Raw genomic sequence first — 25,535 nt, forward strand, 5'->3', positions numbered from 1 at the left:
TGTTAAGCACAATCATTTGGCTTTTCTCTTGTATAAATTATCTCAAACTCCAAAAACATGAACATTTGATTTTTTATTTTTTTGAGATGGAGTCTTGCTCTTATCACCCAGGCTGGGGTACAATGGTGCAATCTTGGCTCACAGCAACCTCCACCTCCCGGGTTCAAGTGATTCTCCTGCCTCAGCCTCCCAAGTAGCTGGAATTACAGGTGCCCACCACCACGCCCAGCTAATTTTTGTATTTTTAATAGAGACGGGGTTTCACCATGCTGGCCAGGCTGGTCTTGAACTCCTGACATCAGGTGATCCACCCACCTCGGCCTCCCAAAGTGCTAGGATTACAGGTGTGAGCCACCACACCCGGCCCATTTGATTTTTTTTAAAAAAGGCTTACCACATTCGTTACATTTGTAAGGCTGTTCTCCAGTATGAATACTCTGATGTTTCCGTTTTGATGTTCGGGTAAAAAGCCTTAGCACACAAGTTGCATTTGTGTGGTTCCTGTCCAAGATGTATATTCTGATGTCTAGCGAGTTCAGATACCTCGGGGAAGCCTCTAGCACATACATTTATATGATTTATTTCCAATATAAACTCTCATGTCAAGTAGTGACTGAACTCTGGTACAAAGTTTTTGCCACACTCATTTCATTTGTAAAGCATATCTGCACTTTGAGTTATTTATAGATCCACAAGTTTTGACCTTTAGTATTCTTGCCACACATATTACACTTCTGTGATTCCTCTCCAGGATGTATATTCTTATGCCTAGTGAACACTTGCTTGAAACTTAGCTATATTCTTCACTTCATGTGTAAATGTATTAGGCCATAATTGCATTGCTAGAAAGAAATACCTGAGGCTAATGTATAAAGAGGTTTAATTGGCTCACAATTTTGTAGGCTTTACAGTAAACATGGTGCTGCCATCTGCTCACCCTCTGGGGAAGCCTCGGGAAGGTTAAAATGATGGTGGAAGGTGAAGGGGGAGTGGGCATGTCACATAGCCAGAAGGGGAACAAACAAGAGGGTGGTGCTATTCACTTTCATGCGTGCGTGCGTGTGTGTGTGTGTGTGTGTGTGTGTGTGACGGAGTCTCACTCTGTTGCCCAGGCAGGAGTGCAGTGGCACGATCTCGGGTCACTGCAGCCTCCACCTCCAGGGTTCAGGCAATTCTCCTGACTCATCTTCTCGAGTAGCTGGTACTACAAGTACCCACCATGAAGCCCAGCTAATTTTTTGTATTTTTGGCAGAGACAGGGTTTCACCATGTTGGCCAGGCTGCTCTCGAATGCCTGACCTCAAGTGATCCGTCCACAGTCTCCCAAAGTGCTGGGATTACAGGCATGAGACAGGCGCCTGGCCCTGCCATTCACTTTTAAACAGCCAGACCTCATGAGAACTCACTATCACAAGGACAGCAACAAGGGGATGGTACTAAACCTTTCTTGAGAAATCTACCCCCATCATCCAGTTGCCTCCCACTAGGCCCCACCTCCAATGCTGGAGATTACAATTCCACATGAGACTTCAAAGGGAAGGGACAAATACACAAATTATATCAGTTAAGTATAAATTATTTGGGGATCCCAGAAGTTAGGACAACGTCTAAAGGCCTTTCCACATTGAGTTTAGTTGTAAGGTTCTCTCCAGTATGTTTTATCTGATGTTTAGTAAGGCCTGAGCGACTAATGTAAGATTTGCCACACTCATTACATTTATAAGGTTTTTCACCAGAATGAATTCGTTGGTGTTTAGTGAGGCAAGACCGCCGCCCAAATGCCTTGCCACATTCAATACATTTGTATGGCTTCTCTCCAGTATGGTTTCTCTGATGGTAAACCAAGTTTGACCTTTCAATAAAAGCTTTACCACATTCATTACATTTATAAGGTTTCTCTCCAGTATGCATCATCTGATGATTAAGCAGAATTGAACGTACTCTAAAGGCTTTGCCACACTCATTACATTTGTAAGGTTTCTCTCCAGTATGAATACTCCAATGACGTGCGAGGCCTGAGCGGTAACGGAAGACCTTGCCACATTCATTACATTTGTAAGGTTTCTCTCCAGTATGAATTCTCCGATGCCTTGCAAGGGTTGTAGTGGAATTAAACACTTTCCCACATTCAATACATTTGTATGGCATCTCTCCAGTATGTCTTCTCTGATGGTACACGAGACTTGTTTTATGACTAAAAGTTCTACCACATTCACTACATTTGTGTGGTTTCTCCCCAGTAGGATTTCTGTGATATTTTGCAAGTTTTGAACTTTGGATAAAAGCCTCGCCAAACTCATTACAGTGGTAAGGGTTCCCTCCAGTATGAATTACCAGATGTTTAGTGAGGCTTGAACGCTGAGTATAGGCTTTGCCACAATCATTACATTTGTAAGGTTTCTCTCCAGTATGAATTTTCCGATGACGTGCTAGGCATGAGTAGTAACTGAAGACCTTGCCACATTCGTTACACTGGAAAGGTTTCTCTCCGGTATGACTTCGCCTATGTATTGAAAGGTTTCCACTGTCAATGAAGACCTTGCCACACACATTACATTTGTAAGGTTTCTCTCCAGTATGCATTCTCTGATGACGTGCTAGGCATGAATAGTAAGTGAAGACCATGCCACATTTATTACAATGGAGCGGTTTCTCTCCAGTATGACATCTCATATGAACTGAAAGGTATCCACCGTAATTAAAGACCTTGCCACACACATTACATTTGTAAGGTTTCTCTCCGGTATGAATTCTCTGATGTATAGTGAGTAATGAGCCCCAATTAAAGGCTTTGCCACATTCATTACATTTGTAAGGTTTCTCTCCAGTATGAACTCTCCGATGCACTGCAAGATGTGAATGTTGACTGAAGACCTTGCCACATTCATTACATTTGTAAGGTTTCTCTCCAGTATGAATTCTCCGATGCCCTGCGAGACGTGAACGTTGAAAGAAGACCTTGCCACATTCATTACATTTGTAAGGTGTCTCTCCAGTATGAATTATCTGGTGCCTTACAAGTTGTGAATTTTGATAAAAGACCTTGCCACATACATCACATGTATATGGTTTCTTTCCTGCATGGATTATCTGATGTGCAGTGAGGCTTGAGTTCCGTTTAAAGGTTTTGCCACACTCATTACATTTGTAGGGTTTGTCTCCAGTATGAACTGTCTGATGAGTTGCAAGAGAGGAACTTTGACTAAAGCACTTCCCACATCGATTACATTTGTAAGGTTTCTCTCCAGTATGAATTCTCTGATGAACTGCAAGGTGAGAACTTTTACTAAACGACTTGCCACATTCATTACATATGTAGGGCTTGTCTCCAGTGTGACTTCTCCGGTGATTTATAAGATCTGAATTTTGTCTGAAGATCTTGCCACATACATCACATTGATATGGTTTCCCTCTTGTATGGACTATCTGATGTATTGTTAGTAGTGAGCCCCGATTAAAGGCTTTGCCAGACTCATTGCATCTGTAAGGTTTCTCTGTTGTATGTATCATCTGATGATTAATAAGACTTGGAGACACTCTAAAGGCTTTGCCACACTCATTACCTATGTAAGGTTTTTCCCCAATGTATGTTTCCTCATCTTGTGTAGGTAACGGAAGTTGCAAAAAATCATTCCCATATTTCCTAGAAATGTTGGTTTGGACACTAGGAAAAATTCTTTGAAGTGGTGAAGCTAAAAAACCATTATTAACTGTCTTCTCAATTTGATTACATTCATAAATTTTCCCTGCAGTTTGAAATTTCTGCAATTCAGCCAGACCGGACTGAAAGCTTAATATAAGCTGATTTTCAATATGCTTGTTTTCTACGTCCCCTTGACTATGTCGAACTCTTGTACCAGTAAGATTGTTTTTATGGGTCATCGGTGCTTCTTTACAATTTATTTCACCATCTTTCCATTGAAAGTCAAGGTCCTGTAGATTTTTGTGGATTTCCCTGAAGTAAACATTTTCAATGTCATAGCTTTCATGTCCTTCCAACATCACTGTTTGGAATTTTTCTCCTGTGTTATTGTTCTGTATTGGTGGTAATTCCTTGATCACACGTTTAGGAGAGATACCTGCAAAATATAATGAACATGGGGTTTTAAAATAACTATTATTGGTAAATATTATTTTATACTGAAAACACACTACACTAAACATAATATACTAGCAAGTTGTGAAACTTTTCTACCATGATCTTCTATTTGTAGAAATGCAAAATGAATAGAATTCTGTAGTAAAGATGATCACATGTAATTCAAATCAATTTTAGGAAAGCCTAGTTTCAAATATCCTTTGACCAAAAGACTCGTGTTGTGCAAACATATATGAGCACCAAAACAAGTCTTTTGCAACCACTGACCCCAAATGACACACCAACTGGCAGTAAACATATGGCTCCCTCATAATAGAAGAGAAAATAAGTTACATATATTTATTTTATACAAATAAATGCTAAAACCACAGCAAGATATACTGTAATGGTAAATATTAACTAATTAATAATCATAATATAAATTAATAAATAAAACATTCTAATAGCCTGTGATAAAACCAGCAGGTAAATAATGAACAACCACAAAATACAAATTTATAGTATGAAATTCTAAACAATTCTCCATTAATAATAAGCAAGAACTTATAGTCTAGAGGCAGCATATGATAACTAGAAAATATGTTGAGATCACTGGCTTTTAAAGATAAAAGAAAGGTAAATATGTCTATGGCCATACCACCGTGAATGCATCTGATCTATCTGATCTCAGTAGCTAAGCAGTGTCAGAACTGGTTAGTACTTGGATGAGAGAAAGGTAAATACATAACATAATAAAGAATGAAAATTGGGGACAGGTCAGCCAGGCGCAGTGGCTCACGCCTGTAATCCCAGCATTTTGGGAGGCCGAGGCAGGTGGATCACAAGGTCAGGAGTTCGAGACTAGCTTGGCCAACATGGTGAAATCCTGTCTATACTAAAAGTAAAAATCAGCTGGGCGTGGTGGCACATGCCTATAATCCCAGCTACTCGGGAGCCTGAGGCAGGAGAATCATTGGAATCTAGGAGGCAGAGGTTGCAGTGAGCCGAGATTTCGCCACTGTACTCCAGTCTGGGCGACAGAGCAAGACTCCATCTCAAAAAAAAACCAAAAAAAAAAACAAGGGAACAGGTATGGTGACTCAGACCTATAATCCCAGCATTTTGAGAGGACACGGTGGGCAGATCACTTGAGGCCAAGAGTTCGAGACTAGCCAGGCCAACATGGTGAAACTTCGTCTCTACTAAAAATATAAAAAATTAGCCAAGTGTGATGGTGCATGCCTGTAATCCCAACTACTCAGGAGGCTGAAGCACGAGAGTCACATAAACCCATAAGGGGGAGGATGCAGTCAGTCAAGATTGCGACACTGCACTTCAGCCTGGGCGACAGAGAGAGACTGCCTCAAAAAAAGAATAAAACTTGGGAAAGGAAATCAGAAATTCCAGTTATGATTTCGTGCCTACAACTATGTAACAAACAATAGAGCAACTCCCTATGTATTCATTGTCTTTTTTTGCTTTTGGTTGAGATGGAGTCTCACTCTCTCACCCAGGCTGGAGTGCAGTGGCATGATCTCACCTCACTGCAGCCTCCAGCTCACAGGCTCAAGCGATCCTCCCACCTCAGCCTCCTGAGAGCTGGGACCACAGATAGATGCACGCCATCATGCCCGGTTAATTTTTTTGTAGTTTTGGTAGAGATGAGGTTTTGCCATGTTGCCCAGGCTGGTCTGGAACTCCTGAGCTCAAACAATCTGCCCACCTCTGCCTCCCAAAGTGCTGGGATTACAGGCATGAGCCACCGTACCCAGTCCTGTTCATTGTCTTTAATTATCCAGTTCATTGGCCACAAAACATGTATGATACAGAGATTGCACTTGGAAAATGTATGAACTAAGATAAAAAACAACACTGTTTGGAACAAACTGCAAAATGAAAATTTACAGATACAATGTAGACTGTTCTGATATAAAGACTTATGTCTGCCAAAATTCCTATGTTAAGGTCCCATCCTCAATGTGATATAGTATTTGGAAGTGTGGTCTTTGGGTGGCAATTACGTCAGGATGGTGCATAGAACTTCAGGAATGCAATTAGAAGAGACGTGAAAAAGCTTCTGTTTTTTGCATGGCAATCTTTCTGCCACATGAGAACACAAAGAGTCAGCCATGGCACACCAGAAAAAAGCCCACACCTAGAACCAAAGTGGCTGGCTCTGACATGTTGAACTTTGCACCACCTAGATCTGTGAAAAGTCAATTTCTGCTGTTTAAACCATCCTATCTATGGTATCTGATATAGCTAGCCAAGCTGACTAAGGTAAAGCCAATATGCTATCTCATTATAAACATGAAACAATGTTGATACACATTATTAAACAAATTTGTGAGTCTTTACTATAAAACATGCAATATTCTAAGCTAGCTAACAGCATTAACTTGTTTAAAAAGTCTTTAGGTAAGTTATCATTATTTAACAAACAAGCACACTAAATATGGCCACAGGATTTATGTATCTATACCCAATTTACAAAGAAAGTAAGATATGAGAACCTGGGTTTGCAAGATCAAACATGTTTTTAAAAACAACTCCCAAACAAGCAGTGCAGATAACAGGTCAACCCAAATATCAAGAGTGTAGAAATAATTCAAGAGCCATTTTGTGTAGAGCACCTGATTCTGTCGCTGTTCGGGGTGCCACTATGTAACCCACATGGACCTAGGGGAACTGAACAAAGGGGGTGAATGCAGGAATAAAAGACAAGAGACAAAAGAGTATATTTGGAAGAAGGGGTCAGGGGGCACCTTGCCTCTAGTGGACAAGGGCCCTGAGCTTTACACAGCCCTCTGTATTTACTAAGCAAGAGAGATAGTGAGAAGGAGGGTGGAAGAAGGGGTCAGCTGCTCAGCCCAAAGTAGGTTTGCAAGACTGCATTCCTCAAACAACAGGCTCTAGATATCACAGTAGATAACCTTGGCGCCAGGGAGTGATTGCCTCCAGCAAAACTTCTGTCAGCAGAAGCAGTCATGAGTTTGCCCACATCCTGCATTCATGATAAACAATTTGCTGTTTGATCATATAGCCTCCAGTGGAATGCTGAGTTGGTCACGTCCCATGAACCTTCAGCTCCCTGCAATGCTGTGTTGCCAAAAGCATTATTCAGCCATCCGTCATGAATAACGAACGGTTTCTGAGTCATCATCCCCTGCACATATTGATTTAGGCAGTGTTATCAGACAATGGTCAAGTAAATGAGTAGGGGTGACCCCTTACAGAATGAGAGTAGCATAGGAGGTGAGGGAGTTCTGCAATAATGGAAGTATAAAATTAATATGCTAGGCAGTAACTGGGTAGTCCATCTGGACCAAAGTAATATGTTAGGAAAGGCCTAAGAGGAGAAAGGGCAAGCCGGGAGAGCAAGGAGTAATAAGCATGGGGCAGCAAGGTTTGTGTGCTTGCAGAGCTGTGGGAATGTAACTGCACAAGAAACAGCTAAAATCCTGGCTTTGGAAGAAAAGAGAAACTAATGTAGAAGTAGCATTGTACTAATACTTAAATGTGAGAAATACACTATGGGTGCAGGACAAGGGAAGACAATTAAAAAGGAGGTGGTATGATGATATGGGAAGAAAACAGATTATGTCTCTATAATATTTGCTATGAAATTTATCAAATTGAATGTCCCATGAGTTCTATTTCCAGGTATATGCTCAACAACCCTACCTATCAGGAGATATGTGAAAGACTGTTCTTATAATTCAGTCCTTAAGAAAAAACTTGAAAATTGCCATGAAGAGGAGATGGATGAATTCATTTCGTACACACACATAATGATACCATAAAACTTTATTGATAGTACAAGAATGTTAAGGAGACATGGGGTGCAGAATGAGGACCCTAGCACAACAGGCGAAGATTTGAGAAAACAAAGAAAGCAGGAGACTCTTGTCAAGGTTGAAATATATGTCAATGGAGACACAGTATATACGATGAAAGTAACTGGGATATCAAAACACAACATGGAGGCCGGGCGTGGTGGCTCACGCCTGTAATCCCAGCTCTCAGGGAGGCAGAGGCGGGAGGACAGCTTGAGCCCAGGAGTTCGAGACCTGTCTGGGTAATATAGCGAGACCCGTTCTCCACAAAAAGGAAAAAAAAAAAAAAAAAGACAAAACACAACATGGAAGCAGATCTGTAAAAAAGTCATTTTTGTATGTAATTGAAGTTAAGCTGTTATTAGTTTAAAATAGGATGTTATAAATCAAAAGTGTTTTCTGTAATTGCAACGGTAACCACAAAGAATGTATAGAAGACACACACAATGGAAGTAAAACCATTTCAGGAAAAAAAAAATCAACTATACAAAAACGAAGGCAGTAAGAGAAACAGAGCAAAAAAAATCTAAAAGAGACACAGAAAACACTTAACAAAATGGCAATATAAGTCCTTTTCTATCAGTAATTACATTAAATGTAAGTGGTTTATACTCCACAGTCTGAAGACAGAGACTGGCTGAATGAATTTCTAAAACTGGCTTCAGCTACACACTATCCAGAAAATACTCATTTTAATTCAAAGGATATAGGTAGGCTGAATTGAAGCGATGAAAAAAGATATCCCCTATAAACGGTAACAGAAAGACATCAGCAGTGGCTAAACTGATGTCAGTCGAAATAGACTTTAAGTCAAAACTGGAGACAAAGAAGGGCATTATATAATGATTAAAAGGTTAATTAACTAGGAAGATATAATAATATGTGCCTAATATAGCAATCCTCAATATGTGAAGCAAAATTAATACAACTAAAGGGAGAAGTAGTTTCACAGTAATAATAAGAGACTTCAATGGCCTATTTTTACTTATAAATAGGACAATCAGACAGAAGAAAAATAAGGAACTAGTTTGTGTCCTTTGTAGGGACATGGATGCAGCTGGAAACCATCATTCTCAGCAAACTATCACAAGAACAGAAAACCAAACACCGCATGTTCTCACTCATAGGTGGGAACTGAACAATGAGATCACTTGGACTCGGGAAGGGGAACATCACACACCGGGGCCTATCATGGGGAGGGGGGAGGGGGGAGGGATTGCATTGGAAGTTATACCTGATGTAAATGACGAGTTGATGGGTGCTGACGAGTTGATGGGTGCAGCACACCAACATGGCACAAGTATACATATGTAACAAACCTGCACGTTATGCACATGTACCCTAGAACTTAAAGTATAATAATAATAAAAAATAAATAAATAAAAATAAATAAATAAATAAAAAGAAAAAAAAAAGAAAAATAAGGAACTAGAGAACCTAAACTATACATCAAATTGAACCTAACCTATATATGCATAACACAACATCCAAAAATAGCACAATACAAATTTTTCAGAACTGCATATGAAACATTTTTCAAAAAAAAATATTGGAAAAGAAAAAATTTTTAAAACTTTTTAAAGACTAAAATCATAAAGCATAACTTATCCCATCATAATAAAATAAAACTAGAGATCAAGAAAGAAAATTAAATTATCAACAAATTCAAGAAAATTCAAGAAAATCAAGAAATTAGATTATCAACAAATATGTGGAAACAACATACTCTTAGGCCAGTGTGGTGGCTCACACCTGTAATCCCAGCAATTTGGGTGGCTGAGGCAGGTGGATCACCTGAGGTCAGGAGTTCGAGATCAGCCTGGCCAACATAGTGAAACCCAGGCGTGGTGGCAGACGCCTGTAATCCCAGCTACTTGGGAGGCTGAGGCAGGAGAATCGCTTGAACCCAGGAAGTGGAGGTTACAGTGAGCTGAGATTGCACCACTACATTCCAGCCTGGACAATAAGAGCGTAACTCCATCTCAAAAAACAAAAACAAAAACAAATAAAACCATACTCTTAAACAGCCAATATGTCAAATTAGAAATCACAAGGGAAATTTTAAAAAATCTCAAAACAAAGGAAAATGAAAATAGAACATACCAAGACTTGTGAATGCAGAAAAAAGTGCTAAGATAGAAAATCTATAGATATAAATGCTAACATTAAAATAGAAAGATATCCGATGAAACAGAGTAGGAAACCCAGAAATACAGCCACACACCTACAACCAACTGATTTTTATAGTCAACAAAAACAATTGGGAAAAGCCATTCTATTCAACAAGGATGCTAGAAAAACTGGCTAGCCATAAACAGAAGAATGAAACTGGACTCCTATCTCTCATCATATACAAAAATTAATTCAAGATGAATAAAGACTTACATGTAAGACTTCAAGCTACAAAAATTCTAGAAGAAAATATAGGAAAAACTTTTCTGGACAAAATACAAGTTTGTTTTTTTTTTTCTTTTTTTTTTTAGGGACAGAGTCTTGCTCTGTCACCCAGGCTAAAGTACAGTGGCACGATCTCAGCTCAATGCAACGTCTGTCTCCTGGGTTCAAGAAATTCTCTTGTCTCAGCCTCCCAACTAGCTGAGATTACATGCATGCACCACCACGCCTGGCTAATTTTTTTGTATTTTTAGTAGAAACGGATTCACCATGTTGGTCAGGCTGGTCTTGAACTCCTGACCTCAGATCTCAAAATGATCCACCCGCCTCAGCCTCCCAAAGTGCTGGGATTACAGGCATGAGCCACTGCTCCTGGCCCAATACAAGTTTTTCAAGAGAATTTATTCTTCATTGCTTGAGCATCATGAAAAAAATATATAGGTTTTATAAATAGTAGAGAAGTCTCTGAAGTGTAAGAAATGGGCTAAGTGTAAAATAAAGTTAGATTTTTAAATAATGATTCACTATAACATGATGGACATGAATGTAGACAGAATAGTCATTATAATATAGCATTTGTTCCAATAAAGAAAAAAACAGTGCAATTTGAATACTCAGCAAGCTATATTTAGGAAACTGAAACTTATTACAGAAAAGCAATGTATGTCATATAACAAAGAATGATCAATCTATTAAATGGTATTTCCACAATTACGACAGTAACTTAAAAAATTATGTTCAAGATATTAAAAATTTCCAACTTAAAAACTGTAATCAATTTAATTGACAAACATATACTTTCATAGTAGGAATGAAGTCAGGTGAAACAGAAGTAAAAGCAATAACTGAAACTGTCAACACAACACTATGGAGTTTGTGTAAGTTTTAGGGAAACTGCTGCTGAGCTATACCATGTGTACTAGAGAAGGAAATCTTTTAAAATACATAAAACAATATGCATTCCCCAACACAACACTACCACACATAGAAACATAAAACAAAGAAAACTGAGTATCGTCAAAACTATGGAACTGATCGTTACACAAATAAAAACAAAGTTCATTTATAATACATGAAAATGCATCAGATGAAAGCAACGGCTGCTTAAAACGAACTTTCTGGACTTAAAAAAAATAAGCCTCATTCAACTTCATGAGCTTCCTCAAGATCAAAGTCGTACTCACTGTAAACAAAAATACTGGGGAAGAAAAGTGTGGCATGAGCAGTGGTTCAGGCAACCACCCTGCAGAGATGAAGCTGTGAACTTGGACAATGTTCTCCCTGAGAGAAATTCCTCTCTTTTTTTTTTGAGATGAAGTCTTGTTCTTGTCCCCCAGCTTGTCCCCCAGGCTGGACTGCGATGGCGCAATCTCGGCTCACAACTTCCACCTCCCGGGTTCAAGTGATTCTCCTGCCTCAGCCCCCCGAGTAGCTGGGATTACAGGCACCTGCCACCATGCCCGGCTAATTTTTGTATTTTTAGTAGAGACGGGGTTTCACCAAGTTGGCCAGCTGGTCTAGAACTCCTAACCTCAGGTTAACCTCCCAAAGTGCTGAGATTACAGGCATGAGCCACTGCGCCCGGCATGGGAGAAATTCCTACACCATTCACTGCTAGCTCAAAAAAGAGGACCATTAGTATATGAGATCAACATTACCACAGTACCCTTGAGAGATACTTTTGTGACATTTCTCAGAAACCAGGCTCTTGTGATGCTATCTGAATATCATGATAAATGCTGATCATTCTACTCTGACTTTAATAGTCGCATCTGTATGTAGCAAGATGATGTTAAAACTCATTACTCAAAGTGCTCTCCTTCAAAAATTTTCTCTTACCCAGTAAACCCACTCCATAAGATAGTCCACGAGATATTCATAACCCCAAGATGGGTTATCACAGCAGGAAAAAAGGATAAAATGTCAGACCCTAGAAATGTGTTTATTCAAAGCAAGTCTCAGAGGCAAAAAAATCACACAAACATAAAAGAGAATGTAAGATCAGAAATAGCCAAGGCATAAACAAGACAGAGAAAAACACAGGAGTTGGATTGTGAGGGATCTTGAAATGAGACTCTGCTCTGTCCACAGATCCCAAACTAAGAGTGTGAAGACAGAGATATGCTCCCTGTGTAGGACTAAGAATAAAGAGAGGATCTTTGTGTCAACTGTCTTTACAATTCTTCTATGTAACAATCTCAGGAGACCCAACTCATTCCCCTGTCACAAACCCAAGAAGAGTATCCAAAGAAGAACTAAGAAAATGGCTGAGGGACCTGAACAGGCAGATGGCTGAAGACAGTCCCGTGCAGTTCTAGGACCCCAGCTTCAAAAGAAGGGCAACCAATATTTCCCCATCTCCTGACCAGCACTTTCAAGTATACGAAATGAGGTGGAACCAGAAAAGCTCCAGGCATCAGGACTATGGAGCTCTAATCTATATGGATCAGAGAACTGAGGATCAGATGGAATCAAGAACAGGAGGAGAGACCACACGGGAAAGAGACTTCTTTGAAAAGGCCCTTCCCATGCCACAGAGTCAAAGCATCAGAGTTCAGAGAATTCAGATGACACTGTGGTTCATCATAACAGTCTTGTCCTTTACTCTGTTTGAGCTGCAGCAACCCGTGGAGAGTGAAAGGGTAAACTTATACGTGTCTGGAGAGCAAAGTGATAAGCAGGAAAGAAGAAAAATTTCGGAGCTCACAGAAAATCAAATTTGTTTCCCCACAGAACTCTCCCACTTGCAGAGTTTTACACACACAATTTCATCATGCTGCTTCCATTGTGCCCATCTGAGCTCTTACCTGTGATCATGCCTTTCATGCATTCTCCCCAATTTGGGTTCCTTGCTATTTTCACTTGGCTCACCACAGTCCAGGGCTCTTTCCCTTGCTCCAACATGGAGATAATATTCAGGTCAGGAAGACAGAGTCCTGTTTATAAAAAAAAGAAAGAAGATGTCCCATGGTTTTTCCAGAACCCAGCCTAATGTTTAGGTAGAAGAGAAAACACTGCAGTTGAATCTACAAAATATTTCACAAACTCATCCATTGATTGCCTCCTTCTGAATGTTTAGGGAACACTATAAGATGCAGATATCGGCCGGGCGCGGTGGCTCAAGCCTGTAATCCCAGCACTTTGGGAGGCCGAGACGGGCGGATCACGAGGTCAGGATATCGAGACCATCCTGGCTAACACGGTGAAACCCCGTCTCTACTAAAAATACAAGAAAATTAGCTGGGCGAGGTGGCGGGCGCCTGTAGTCCCAGCTACTCGGGAGGCTGAGGCAGGAGAATGGCGTGAACCCAGGGGGGCGGAGCTTGCAGTGAGCCGAGATCGCGCTACTGCACTCCAGCCTGGGGCACAGAGCAAGACTCCGTCTAAAAAAAAAAAAAAAAAAAAGATGCAGATATCTAGCTCTCTCCCAAGAAATACTAAATCAAAAACACAGGGATAGGCCAAGCGTACTGGCTCAAGCCTGTAATCTCAGCACTTTCGGAGGCCAAGACAGGAAGATGGCTTCAGCACAGGAGTTCAAGATCAGCCTGGGCAACAGAGTGAAACCCTGTCTCTACCTAGGCATGGTGTTGCACACCCATAGTCCCAGCTATTTGGGAGGCTAAGGTAGGAGGATGGCTTGATCCCAAGAAGCTAAGGTTGCAGTGTGCCGAGATCACACCACTGCATTCCAGCCTGGGTGACAGACTGAGACTGTGTCAAAAAAAAAAAAAAAAAAAAAAAAACCACAGGGATAGAAAACAGGAACAGGGAATTGGATATATTAACTCTGCCATAAGGTTTTATATGTACCTCAGCTCTGGAACCACCACTAACATACAAAGAAGGAAGCAGAACATCCATGAGGCTTTTTATTTGTGAATCAACAAGGCTTCAATCTCTGTCAAATAATGTAGGGCCTCCCAAGAAACACAATAAGGAAAGTACAAAAATGCACAAGGGAAGATCCTAACTTCTAGAGGAAAATTATCCTCACCCAGGAAGCCCAGGTTCCTGTAGTTCTCCAACATCACGTCCCTGTATAAAGCTTTCTGAATAGGATCCAGGCATTTCCACTCCTCCTGAGAGAATTCTATGGCCACATCCCTGAATGTCAAAGATCCCTAAAATGAAAAACACATTTCAATATGAGCAATGGGTGAGCTCTTATCTTTACATAAAATGAGAAGAGGAAAGAACTGTCACATCAATTTGATTGAAGTGTGTGTTTTGACATAACCATTAAAAGCATCTGTGAGATAATTATGTGTCCCTAATTTTGGGTTTTATAAAATTCAATAGGAGATTAAGATTTTATCTAAATCAGTGCACATTTCTCACTTCTGCGGACAAAATAAGAAATAAACACATAGTTATCCCTATGAAAGTTTTAGATATTATATTTGTTACACCAAGTAAGGTGTCCAGATGAGCTAGAATACAAGTGGTGTCTTCAGAGATGACAGTGTTCTTAGTGGCTTTAAAGAAAGGTCAGAAACTAAAAACTGATGACAAGAGCAACAGCAAGGACTAAAGTTTTGGAACACTCCTCATGTACCGGGCATTACTCCAAAGGCTTTACATGTTCTAACTCAAATGATGACATAATAACCTAGGACAGAAATATTTCTTCCCATCTTACTAGAAGACAACTGTGTCACAGACAGGCTAAGAAACTCGCCTAGGTCAACAACCTGCCAACAGTGCAACAAGCACCTGAACCCAGATGTCTAAAAATTAGAGTTGAATCAACAGAATTCAACCGTTATATAACAGAATATGTCCTAGTCTTTCTGTGCAGCTATAACAAAATAAGAGAGACTAATTTATGAACAATAGAAATGTATTTCTCATGATTCTGCTGGCTGGGAAATCTCATGATTCGCTCTGGGGCAACAAGAGTGAAATTCCATCTCAGAAAAAAAAAAAAAAGAGAGATAACATGATTGCAACCCAGAAAAAGAATATTTAAGTATACAAACTAATAATATACTGAAAAAATCTTCCTACTTTAGTACACTAATTTAAAAACAACAACAACAACACACACACACACTTCTAAATTTTCATTAGCATATATACCATGGCACTTAAGTACAAAACATTTTCAGAATTCTGTGAACAAATTATAAAACTATACTGAGTGATGTCAGCAAGATAAAGGAACAAGAATCCCCAAACTCTCCAGTCACCACAATGAAATGATTTTAACAACAATTCATAGACTAATTGCCTCGGGGATAAATCCACAAAACAGTTACGAGGTTTCTACACCTCAGGCCAACATAAAGCAAACAGTATAGAAGCTCTGAAGGAAAATCTGAAGCATCCACTTGACAGAGACCCAGCCCCTGCCATGCAGGGGTAACAGAAAAGAAACCCACAACTCCCAAGATCATCTAGGGGATGGAAAGGAGCAGAATATCTGTCCAACATCCTGACTTTTCAGATGACCAACTGATGGGCTGGTTTCTCTCTTACTGAATATAAGCACTGACAAGAACAAGGTGAAAGGTTAGGGGCCACTGAGAAAAAGGATGATTTACATAAACCAGTGTGTGCAGTAACATAGACAAACACTAAGTGAAGATCTAGTACTACAGCTTACTGTAGCACCCAAGTCTGCAATACCAAAGAGAGACAACAGGGGAGCTTCTGGGTAGAAACCAGCAAACATTTTCAATGAAGAGATGACAAGCAAAGGCCCAGAGAGGACAAAATCCCCAGCCAGAAAAGGTGTGGAAGGTCTCCAGAATGTAGTTGAGTTGACTGCAGTGTCCTCCCTGAACAAAGCAACCACCGAAAACTGGGGAGGTAGATGATTTTTCAAATACTGAAGTGCCAAAAGAAGATAAGAAAGCTTACAAAGAAACAGGAAAATACGGTCTGTAAAAAGAAACCAATTAAGTCTCTATAAACTTACACTAAAGAAATGGTGATTTACATCATGGCTTTGAAGAACTAAAAAGAAATGGGGACCACCCTCAGTATATGCAGGGGATTGGTTCCAAGATTCCCTAAGGAGATCAAATCTATGGATACTGAAGTCCCTTATATAAAAAAGGCATAATACTTGCATATAACCTACCTATATCTTCCCATATGATTTAAATCATTTCTACTCATAATAGCTAATACAACGTAAATGCTACGTAAGTAGTTGTTATACTGCATTGTTTAGGAAATAATGACAAGAAAAAAAGGACTATACATGTTCCTTGAAACCATCCATTTTTTTTCTGGCTATTTGTAGTTCATAGTTGGTTCCATCTGTGGCTACATGAGCCATGAATGCAGAGGGCTGACTGTATGTGAATTACCAAAGAATTTGAAATAATAGCCACAAGAATGCTCAATGAGTTAAAAGACAGCACACACAGACAAGCTCACGAAATCAGGAAAACTATATGAACTATGCATGCAAAGAAGAGTATCAACACAGATAGAAGCTATAAAAAAGAATCAAAAAGAAATTCTGAGGCTGGGCACCGTGGCTCATGCCTGTAATCCCAACACTCTGGGAGGCCAAGGTGGGAGAATTGCTTAAGCCCAGGAGTTCCGAGACCAGCCAGGGCAACATGGCAAAATCCGATCTCTACTAAGAGTACAAAAATTAGGCAGGTGTGATGGTGCACGCCTGTAGTCCCAGTTACTCAGGAGGCTGAAGTGGGAGGTTCATTTGAACTCGGGAGGCAGAGAATGCAGTGATCCAAGATTGTGCCACTGCAGTCCAGCCTGGGAAAGAGTGAAACCCCGCCTGAAAACAAAACAAAAGAAAGAAAAAAAGTATACCTAAAATACAATAACTGAGTTGAAAAATTCACCAGATGAGTTCAATAGCAGACTTAATCAGGCAGAAGAAGGAATAAGTGAACTCAAAGGGGATTTTGACTGGGAGGAAAACAAAAACTATAAAAAATAAAGAAAAATAAAGAGAGCATAAGGGGAAACCATCAAGCACCAAGAACATATATATTCTGAAAGCCCAATAAATAATGTGAATATACCTAACATTACTGAACTGTAAGCAAACAAACAAGCTTTACTGAAAGACATAATAAAGATATAATCACTGACTGACAAACTCAATTCTTATTGGAAGATGTGGTGACAAGACCTGCAACTGTAAAAATTCACAGTCATTCAAACACAAACGAAGTATGTGGGAATTTAATAAAATGTGACTGTTGTATAAAAAAAAGAACCAACAAAATTTTGGAAAGAAATGGAGAGGTTTGCCAATCTTCATATGAACCTATTATGACATTTATAATCTGAAACTTTAAAAGCAATCAAATATAATCTACAAAAAGATATACACAAAAATTCAAATTAAAGATTCAATCAAAAAAAATTCATGCAAAGAAAATGTAAGCAAGAAACATTAGATTTTCAAGAAACTTCATATTTTATAATCACACCGTGAGCCAGGGCTTCCAAAAGATAAAACAAACATATAATTATTTTTGCTTTTGTGGTATACCGTCCTAAAAGCAGCAAACATTCTTTGAACTGCCAGTGAAGTAACCCTCACACACTTGTGGTGAAGACAGCATGCACAGAAGCAGCCACGGTGATATTTTTTGCAAAAGTGAAAAATTGTAGAAGATCCATGTCTTCATTAAGAAATTGCTCCAAAGAGGATGCAAAACAAGCTATTAATGTTTATTAACATAAAAAACATGTACATTTCCAAAACTTGCAAAATACAGCAGAACATTCACTGAAGAATCGTCTTCTAAAAACCCACAATGACGTGTAAATGCATCTTGACACCTCTCACTGACTCTTGCCACAGAGCTTACCACTGTAGCTCCTCAATGAAACATGACACATGGTGGAGGATGTGACAGGGAAAAGGAACCTGGGTTCCTCCGGGTGTGTAATTGAAAGAGTGATCGCCTCTTCTAGGATAGTACATTTCCTATTTTGGTGAATCTGGCAAGATTCCCCACTATCCCAAGTTCAAAGATGCCCCCTCCCACCAACGACACATGACATTTCCCCCTCTTTAAAAAAAAACAAGTACTACTATGTAGTTTTTTCTCTTTGAGGATCTAGAAAAAATAAAAATTCTTTATATGTCCATTTTCCAATTCCTTGGACTGTGAGGACATTTCATTATTTTGTGGAAATCAAAATAAAATAATTTTCATTTTATGCTCAATTTTCTTTTACCGCATTCTGGAAGCTCTTTCACATTCTGTAAAGTTTTTAAATATATATGCCTTGATGTCCTTTTTTCAGGTTGTAAGTTGTTTTTACTATAAAACTAAAGTGTTTTTCTTGATGCCCTGTTTTTTACTTGTTTGCTTACAAATTTTATTGTGTATATTTAAGGTACACAATATAGCAAGATATGGATAGTAAAAAACTCACTACAGTTTAACAAATTAACATATCCATATCTCAGTTACCTTTTTTTTTTTTTTTTGCTTTTGTGGCAAGAACACCTAAAATCTCATTTAGCATAAATTTCACATATAATAAAATGTTACTCCCTATCACGCTTATGTTGTATCCCCCCTTCTTAATGCCTAAATTGCATCTCTGTTTGGACTTCTACCACAAAACAAATATATATATCATGTGATGTTTAAAATAAAAAAAACGTAATATTTAATAATAATTGGTGGAATGACAGAATTTGGCTGCATCTTCTCTGACATCAAAAAAGTTTGGCTCTTACATCTGAGCAAAATTATAACCATTTTACAAAAAACAACTGCTGGTAAGAGTCCCTGCAGGAACACTGCATTCTCTGTGGGATGGATATGCTGAGAATGGCTAAATTAATCTGATGTTCAGGTTGATTTCATATTTTAAAAGCAATGATGGAATAAAACACCCTCTATCACTGATGTCGGTACCTAGTTTTCCATTCCATTCCCAATCATTAAGATTGTGGAGTTAGAAAGAGTGACTCATTCATTATAGCTTCAAATGTGGCATAAAACCAGGTAGAAAAGATCTCCCCTTAAAGGCATCTTTTCAAGAATTTATAAGGTATTTGTACACATTAACATGTGACTACCACATACAGCTTCTCTACTCCTGGTCTACTGAGAGCTGACAGTGCATTCAGATGTTGCCCGTAAACAATCTCTGCTGCCCAAAAGCTGACACCGCAGGACCCACACCCCGTTTCCATCCATGTCTGGGTATGAGCCCTTCCCAGGACCATGGCCAGTGCAACCTCTTCCCAAGCTCATGTCACTGGGTCACCGTGAGATCTGGAATGTAAGTGCAGATGAGCGGGACTGAGGGAAGGCATGGGTGAGTGCGAGCAAATGTGTCAGGCAGAACACTTCAGACTCAGAGATTCGCAACTCCAATGCCCTGCATTTCAAAAAGGAAGGAGACAAAACAATCCACTGAGCATATCACTTTACCTGAGGAAGAGCCATTCTTGACTCCTTTTCTTTCTTCTTCCTCTTTTGGGCTTCTCTCTCAGTCAATACAATTAATTCTTTAAAAGTCAAATCTGAAAGTCAAAAATCTGTTGTTTAACGCTTGGAAACAACACATTCCTTTCTGTGCCACAACCATGCCCACAGGGAAGACCTCAGCATGTGGACAGACAGCCCACTGCACCAGGAGGGTGCAAGAATAATAAATTCCTACACAATGACCAAGTGAGTTTCTCACCCTTTTCTTCTTTTTTTTTTTTTTTTTAAGACGGAGTCTGGCTCTGTCGCCCAAGCTGGAGTGCAGTGGCCGGATCTCGGCTCACTGCAAGCTCCGCCTCTCAGGTTTATGCCATTCTCCTGCCTCAGCCTCCCGAGTAGCTGGGACTACAGGCGCCTGCCACCACGCCCGGCTAGTTTTTTCGTATTTTTTAGTAGAGACAGGGTTTCACCGTGTTAGCCAGGATGGTCTCGATCTCCTGACCTCGTGATCCGCCCGTTTCGGCCTCCCAAAGTGCTGGGATTACAGGCTTGAGCCACCGCGCCCAGCCATCTCACCCTTTTCTTCAGAACTTGTTCCCCTCCCGGACACCCTGCAGCAGTGGGGAGCTGGGCTGGACTATGCTTCCCTTCAGGACACAGACCCATCCCTGATCAAACCCCATACAGAGCACAGCCCCCTCAACTCCCTGTGGATCACAGGCTGAGCTCAGCTCTCAGAAACAGAAGACACAGAGGTTTGACGCTTAATGCTGGATACAAATTAGAATCAACTTGGGTACCTTAAACAATATGAAGGTTGAGTCCAAGCTAACTATGGGAAGTGGAATCTGTGGTAAAAGGGCACAAAACATGTATTTGCAAACTGCCTCAGCATGCTAATGTGAAGCCAGGGTTGAGTACATCTTAAAGGGGGCAAGACTAGCACAGCCCCATCCTCCCAGCTCTGCTCTCCCCTTGGGGCCTCATTGTTACCAGTTTGTAGACAGTAGAAGACAATGGACCAGAAAGAAACACAGAGACACATAATATGCACCAGGGGTAGGGGCAAGGGTGTGGCTGGAGTGTTAAATGGTGAGAGGAGGGTGAGTCACAAAAGTCCCAATGGAGAAGGTGGTATCAGAACAAAGACCTCAAGAAGGAAGGATGTTTGCACCTGCAGCTGAGGGGCCAGACAGCCCAGGCAGAGGCCCTGAGGCAGAAGCAACCTCAGCCCAAGGAACAGGAAAGAGGCCTGTGTGGCTGGAGCAGCGGGAGCAGGGAGGACACAGGGAGGAGATGAGGTCAGAGAGGTTCTGGGGAGCAGACTAGGTAGAGACGAGGTATTCAAACACTCTTCTCCCACAGCTCACAGTAATTTAAGAAACTATGTATTTCCTCACCCTTTTTAAGTAAATACAACTTATCTTTATCACATGAATTAAAGCACTTCTTTTTAATGTCATGTTTTCTCTATTTCAAATATATGCTGACATGTAAAACTAAAGCCAGGAAGTATAGGGTCACCTTCACCTGAGAGGTGCAGGAGCGCAGGGGAATGTACTTGGGGAGTTTAGGCAGTTGCTTTTGGTGGAGATACCTGTTAGTTGGCTGAGCAGACAGCCAAGATGACAAAAGGACACAGAATTCTAGAGGTCAGGGGACAGGTCTGCAGGGGACATGGACATAGGTGGGTGATATGGATCGGCTCTGGGTCCCTGGCCCAAATCTCACACTGAATTGTAATCCCCAGTGTTACTGGTGGGGCCTGGTGGGAAGTGGTTGGATTATGAGGGTGGATTTGTGTTGAATGGTTTCTCACCACCTCTTGGTGCTGTTCTTATCACAGTGAGTTCTCACGAGATCTAGTTGTTTAAAAGCGTGTAGCGCCTCCCCCCTCACTCTCTCTTGCTCCTGCTCCCGCCATGTGAGACGCCTGCTCCTCCTTCACCTGCCATGACTGGAATCTTCTTGCAGCCTCCCCAGAAGCAGATGCTGCTATGCTTCCTGTGCAGCCTGCAGAACTGTGAGCCAATTAAACCTGTTTTCTTTATAAATTACCCAGTCTCCAGTATTTCATTATAGCAATTCAAGAATGGCCTAATACAGTGGTGTTGAAATTCATAAGATGAGATGATGAGGAAAGACAGTGGGTGTGGAGAGAAACAAGAAGAGGCTCAAGGACTAAGCCATGAATCATTCCCACATTGAGAAACAATTTGGAGTCAGGACACAGCAGCAGAGAGAAGTGTGAAATGGTCAGGGAGATGATAAGAAAATCAAATAGCTCCTGACGGGAAAAGAAAGAGTAAAGCAGGAAATGAAATACATTGGATTTAGAAATGGGGAGGTCACTGGTGACTCTGAAAAATAAAGTTATCAGTGGAATGGTGGATACGAAAGTTTCATCCGACGCATTCAAGACACAGTTGGAGGCAAGAAGTGAAGACAGAGACTCTGAACAAGATTGTAGTGTATTATGCTCTTAAATGAAGCACAGAGAGGGGTACTCACTACAGGCAGAAACACAGTTAATGGTATGTTTTGTTTTAATTAGGGCACAGTGGAAGGAAACTAGAGGCTTTAGGGTCTGTGTGTGCGCATGCATTTAATGGTCAATACACCACCATCAGAAAACACTGTTTAAAGTAATTCTGTAGAAGGAAAAATGAATAACCAGTTAAACAAATTTTATGGAAGCCCAAAGTATTTTTTTGAATTTATATTTTAAGTTCAGGGGTACATGTGCAGGATATGCAGGCTGGTTACATAGGTAAACGGGTCATGGGGGTTTGTTGTACACATTATTTCATCATCCGGGTATTAAGCCTAATATCTACAAGTTACTTTTCCTGATCATCTCCCTCCTCCCACACTCCACTCTCAGGTAGGTCCCAGTGTGTGTTGTTTCCCTCTATGTGTCCATGTGTTCTCATCATTTACCTCCCACTTGTAAGTGTGAACGTGCAGTGTTTGGTTTTCTGTTCTTGTGTTAGTTTGCTAAGGATAATGCCTCCAGCTCCATCCATGTCCTGGGAAAGGACATGATCTTGTTCTTTTTTGTGGGAAGGCCGTTGTTTCGGACCAGCCTCCCAAACTACCAGACCAAGCCAGAATGAAGTCTCTTGTGCTAAGTGCCACATTATCAAACTGAACCTTGAAATGGGCCAGGTTTAGGGGGAAGAAAAAAAGCAACTCTAAAAAATAAACAGGAAAGGCCCAGCACGGTGGCTCATGCTTGTAATCCCAGCACTTTGGGAGGCCGATGTGGGTGGATCACCCGAGGTCTGGAGATCAAGACCAGCCTGGCCAACGTGGTGAAACCCCGTCTGTACTAAAAATACAAAAATTAGCCGGGCATGGTGGTGTACACCTGTAATGACCCCACCCCCAAATACTGGCACCACCATCTACTAAAACAGATGTCTTCAATGATGCACATGCCCCAGTGAGACCCCAACATCTTCCAAGGAAATTCATTACAAAAAAACCCAAGACTTTCAATGCTCCTTCGAAGACATACCTCGTAGGCCTGGTGTGGTGGCTTACATCTGTAATTCCAGCGTGCTGAGAGGCTGGGGTGGAAAGACTGCTTGAGGCCAGGAGGTAGAAGCTGCAATGAGCCCAAGATCATGCTACTGCTCTCCAGCCTAGGAGACAGAGAGAGACCCTGTCCCCCGCAAAAAACAAAACAGAACAAAACCAAAAAAAAACACCAAAGACATATCTTGTAGTAACAGTCAGTCATTTCTTGCCCCATTTCTCCCCTCCTTTATCCTCTACTCCATCCTTGAGAAGAAGAGAGTTACCACAAATAACTAGATCAAATCACTGCCCTCTGGCTAAACAGGAATTCCAAATATCTTTTAATAAAAATAAACACAAAATGCACAAGCCTTATAGAAAAAACGTGACTTTCATCCTCATGCGTACAACTTAAAGAAACATATTTTAAATCAGGGTATAAAGCCACAAATCAATATATTACAACCACCATCCATATCCAATCAACTGTCACGCATCTGGATGGAGTCCTCTCCCACTTTCTTCACTGCTATGTGTTTCCCTCTCTCATGCTTCGCGTCTTTTTTTTCTCCTTTTCTGTTTTTTACCCCTTTCTTTATTCCCTCTTTTAGGTCTGTTCTGCCCAATGCGTCACAACTTACTTCACCTCTTGTAGCTCTTTCTCCTCAATCTTTCCAATTGTCCCCAATCTTCACGTATCTCTGCCTCTTTTCCCCCATCTAAGCTCCCTCTCTGCTCTCCTTGTTAAATTCCCTCTTCCCTGTTACAGCTCGTTTGTTCCCACTCTCTAGCACCTCCAACTTCCTAGGCTTCCTCCCTGCTGTGGTACTCTCTACTCTGCTTGTCATTCACTGCCCTCTCTTTTAGTCCCAGCACCACGTAGCTCTGTCAGCCACGGCTCCAACTCTTTTACCTTCTCCCCACTGTCTGTCTGCAGTGCCTCCTCCTTTGCTGCCCCACTCTATTTTGTTGTCCTTCATCTCTCTGAAGGTCCCCCTTTTTTCCTAAATGTCTCTACCTGCTTTTCTCCCCCTGCTACTTTCTCCAACCGTTCTGTTTCACTGTTGCTCTTTAAAAAGCCCTAAATTATCATCCATTTTTGCCGTGTATTTACAGGTCTCCCTCATTCTCTTCTCAGTTTTTCCTTTTGCTCCGTCGTTCCCCGTCTTTTCCTCTCCTGATCCCTCTCACCCACACATTCGGGAGGAAAGGGGAGGAATAAGATGCCCACCTCCCGGAAGAGCACATTTTCCAGCAGAGTAAAATTTGGGAACGAAGAACACTAGGTGTCACAAGACAGACTCAGGTGGTCACCTGCCCCAACGGAGAGTCAGGAAAAGCAGTTGCTGTGAAGGGGAAGCCTGCGGAACGGAAGGACCCGGCGTGAGGAGGACACAAGGTGGCGCGGGGGACGATGTCTCAGGACAGGGAGGTTCTGCAGAATCCCAGGAGCTGGGAGGAGAAGCGGCTCCTTCAGGAGCCGGACGGCGGGCGCTCCCCTCCAGAGGCCGACGAGGGAGAACCTCGGGGGTCGCGAGGGCGCGAACCTCCCGAACGAGGACTAGACTTTGCGCGGGGCCCAAGCAAAGGGTTTTAAACAGGAAAACGACCTGAATGGGGTTGTCTACATGGTCTTAAGGAAGAAAGGCAGAGAGCAAGAAACAGCCTCAGAGAGATTTTAAACCGAAAGGGAAGCAATTCTCCGACTTACTTAGGACGAATGGGGCTGTTGCGGTATTTTAAGGTCCGTAGCGATCCCCAGGTCACGGGTATGGAGAACCGAGGACTGCGAAGTGCACGTTTAATCCAGGTAGACAAAGCGAAGCAAATGTTTAATCCAGGTAGACCGAAACACACGCATAGCGAAGTGGCCTTTCCCCAGCGCGATGTGGCCTTTCCCCAGCGCGATCTGCTTCCGGGTGTGCAGGAAACTGGGCGCGGAAAAAAAAAACTGGGCGGCGTGGGGGCGGGGCGCGACTGGGAAAGGGCTGGGCCGAGACGGGGCCTGACTTGGGGGAGGGCCCGAGAGGGTGGTGGGAGGCCCGGGCCGGTAGGGGGCGTGACCAGTTGGGGCTTGGCTGGACTGAAAACTGGGATGAAGCGGGACCTCCAGGGGTGGGCGGGGTCTGTTCTCCAGATTTGGGAGTATTTGTGACTATTTCTTGTCCTGTGAAGCAGCGTTTCTTCTTGCCCATTTTAAGTTAATGTTTCAGAATTTAAGGATGAATCTTAAAGTTGTGGTCCACGTACGTGGTCCACTTACATGGTCCACTTACATGTTCCATCTTTGTGGAAACTAAGATGATTTATTCTTAA

General features: G+C 41.4%; 1 protein-coding gene across 3 annotated transcripts; it reads right to left on the bottom strand.

Annotated features, from left to right (window-relative positions):
- Positions 1-1,250: 1,250 nt before the first annotated feature.
- On the bottom strand, positions 1,251-25,155 carry ZNF841 (zinc finger protein 841). 3 transcript variants are annotated; one of them, XM_009195143.4, is made up of 6 exons: positions 24,931-25,155; positions 23,218-23,307; positions 19,701-19,792; positions 14,306-14,432; positions 13,116-13,244; positions 1,251-4,079 (listed from the first exon to the last, which is right to left on the bottom strand). In XM_009195143.4, exons 3-6 carry the CDS (start codon positions 19,713-19,715, stop codon positions 1,576-1,578), a joined length of 2,775 nt encoding a protein of 924 aa, XP_009193407.1. In that variant the 5' UTR covers positions 19,716-19,792; positions 23,218-23,307; positions 24,931-25,155; the 3' UTR covers positions 1,251-1,575. The 3 variants fall into 3 exon arrangements, with proteins under 3 accessions (XP_009193407.1, XP_021787106.1, XP_003916087.1); XM_003916038.4 differs by lacking the exon at positions 23,218-23,307 and having other exon boundaries at positions 1,491-4,079; XM_021931414.2 differs by lacking the exons at positions 19,701-19,792; positions 23,218-23,307.
- Positions 25,156-25,535: the final 380 nt, after the last annotated feature.

The sequence above is a fragment of the Papio anubis genome, chromosome 20 (assembly GCF_008728515.1).
Source record: "Papio anubis isolate 15944 chromosome 20, Panubis1.0, whole genome shotgun sequence".
Classification (NCBI taxonomy): Eukaryota; Metazoa; Chordata; class Mammalia; order Primates; family Cercopithecidae; genus Papio; species Papio anubis.

What these genes read in the sequence shown, in the direction of transcription:
- ZNF841 (XM_009195143.4), bottom strand. An exon ending in CAGGAACCTGGGCTTCCTGG is followed by an intron (nt 13,245 to 14,305) that starts GTGAGGATAATT and finishes TTTTATAAACAG; the next exon opens with GACTCTGTCTTCCTGACCTG. An exon ending in CATGAAAGGCATGATCACAG is followed by an intron (nt 4,080 to 13,115) that starts GTAAGAGCTCAG and finishes TATATTTTGCAG; the next exon opens with GTATCTCTCCTAAACGTGTG.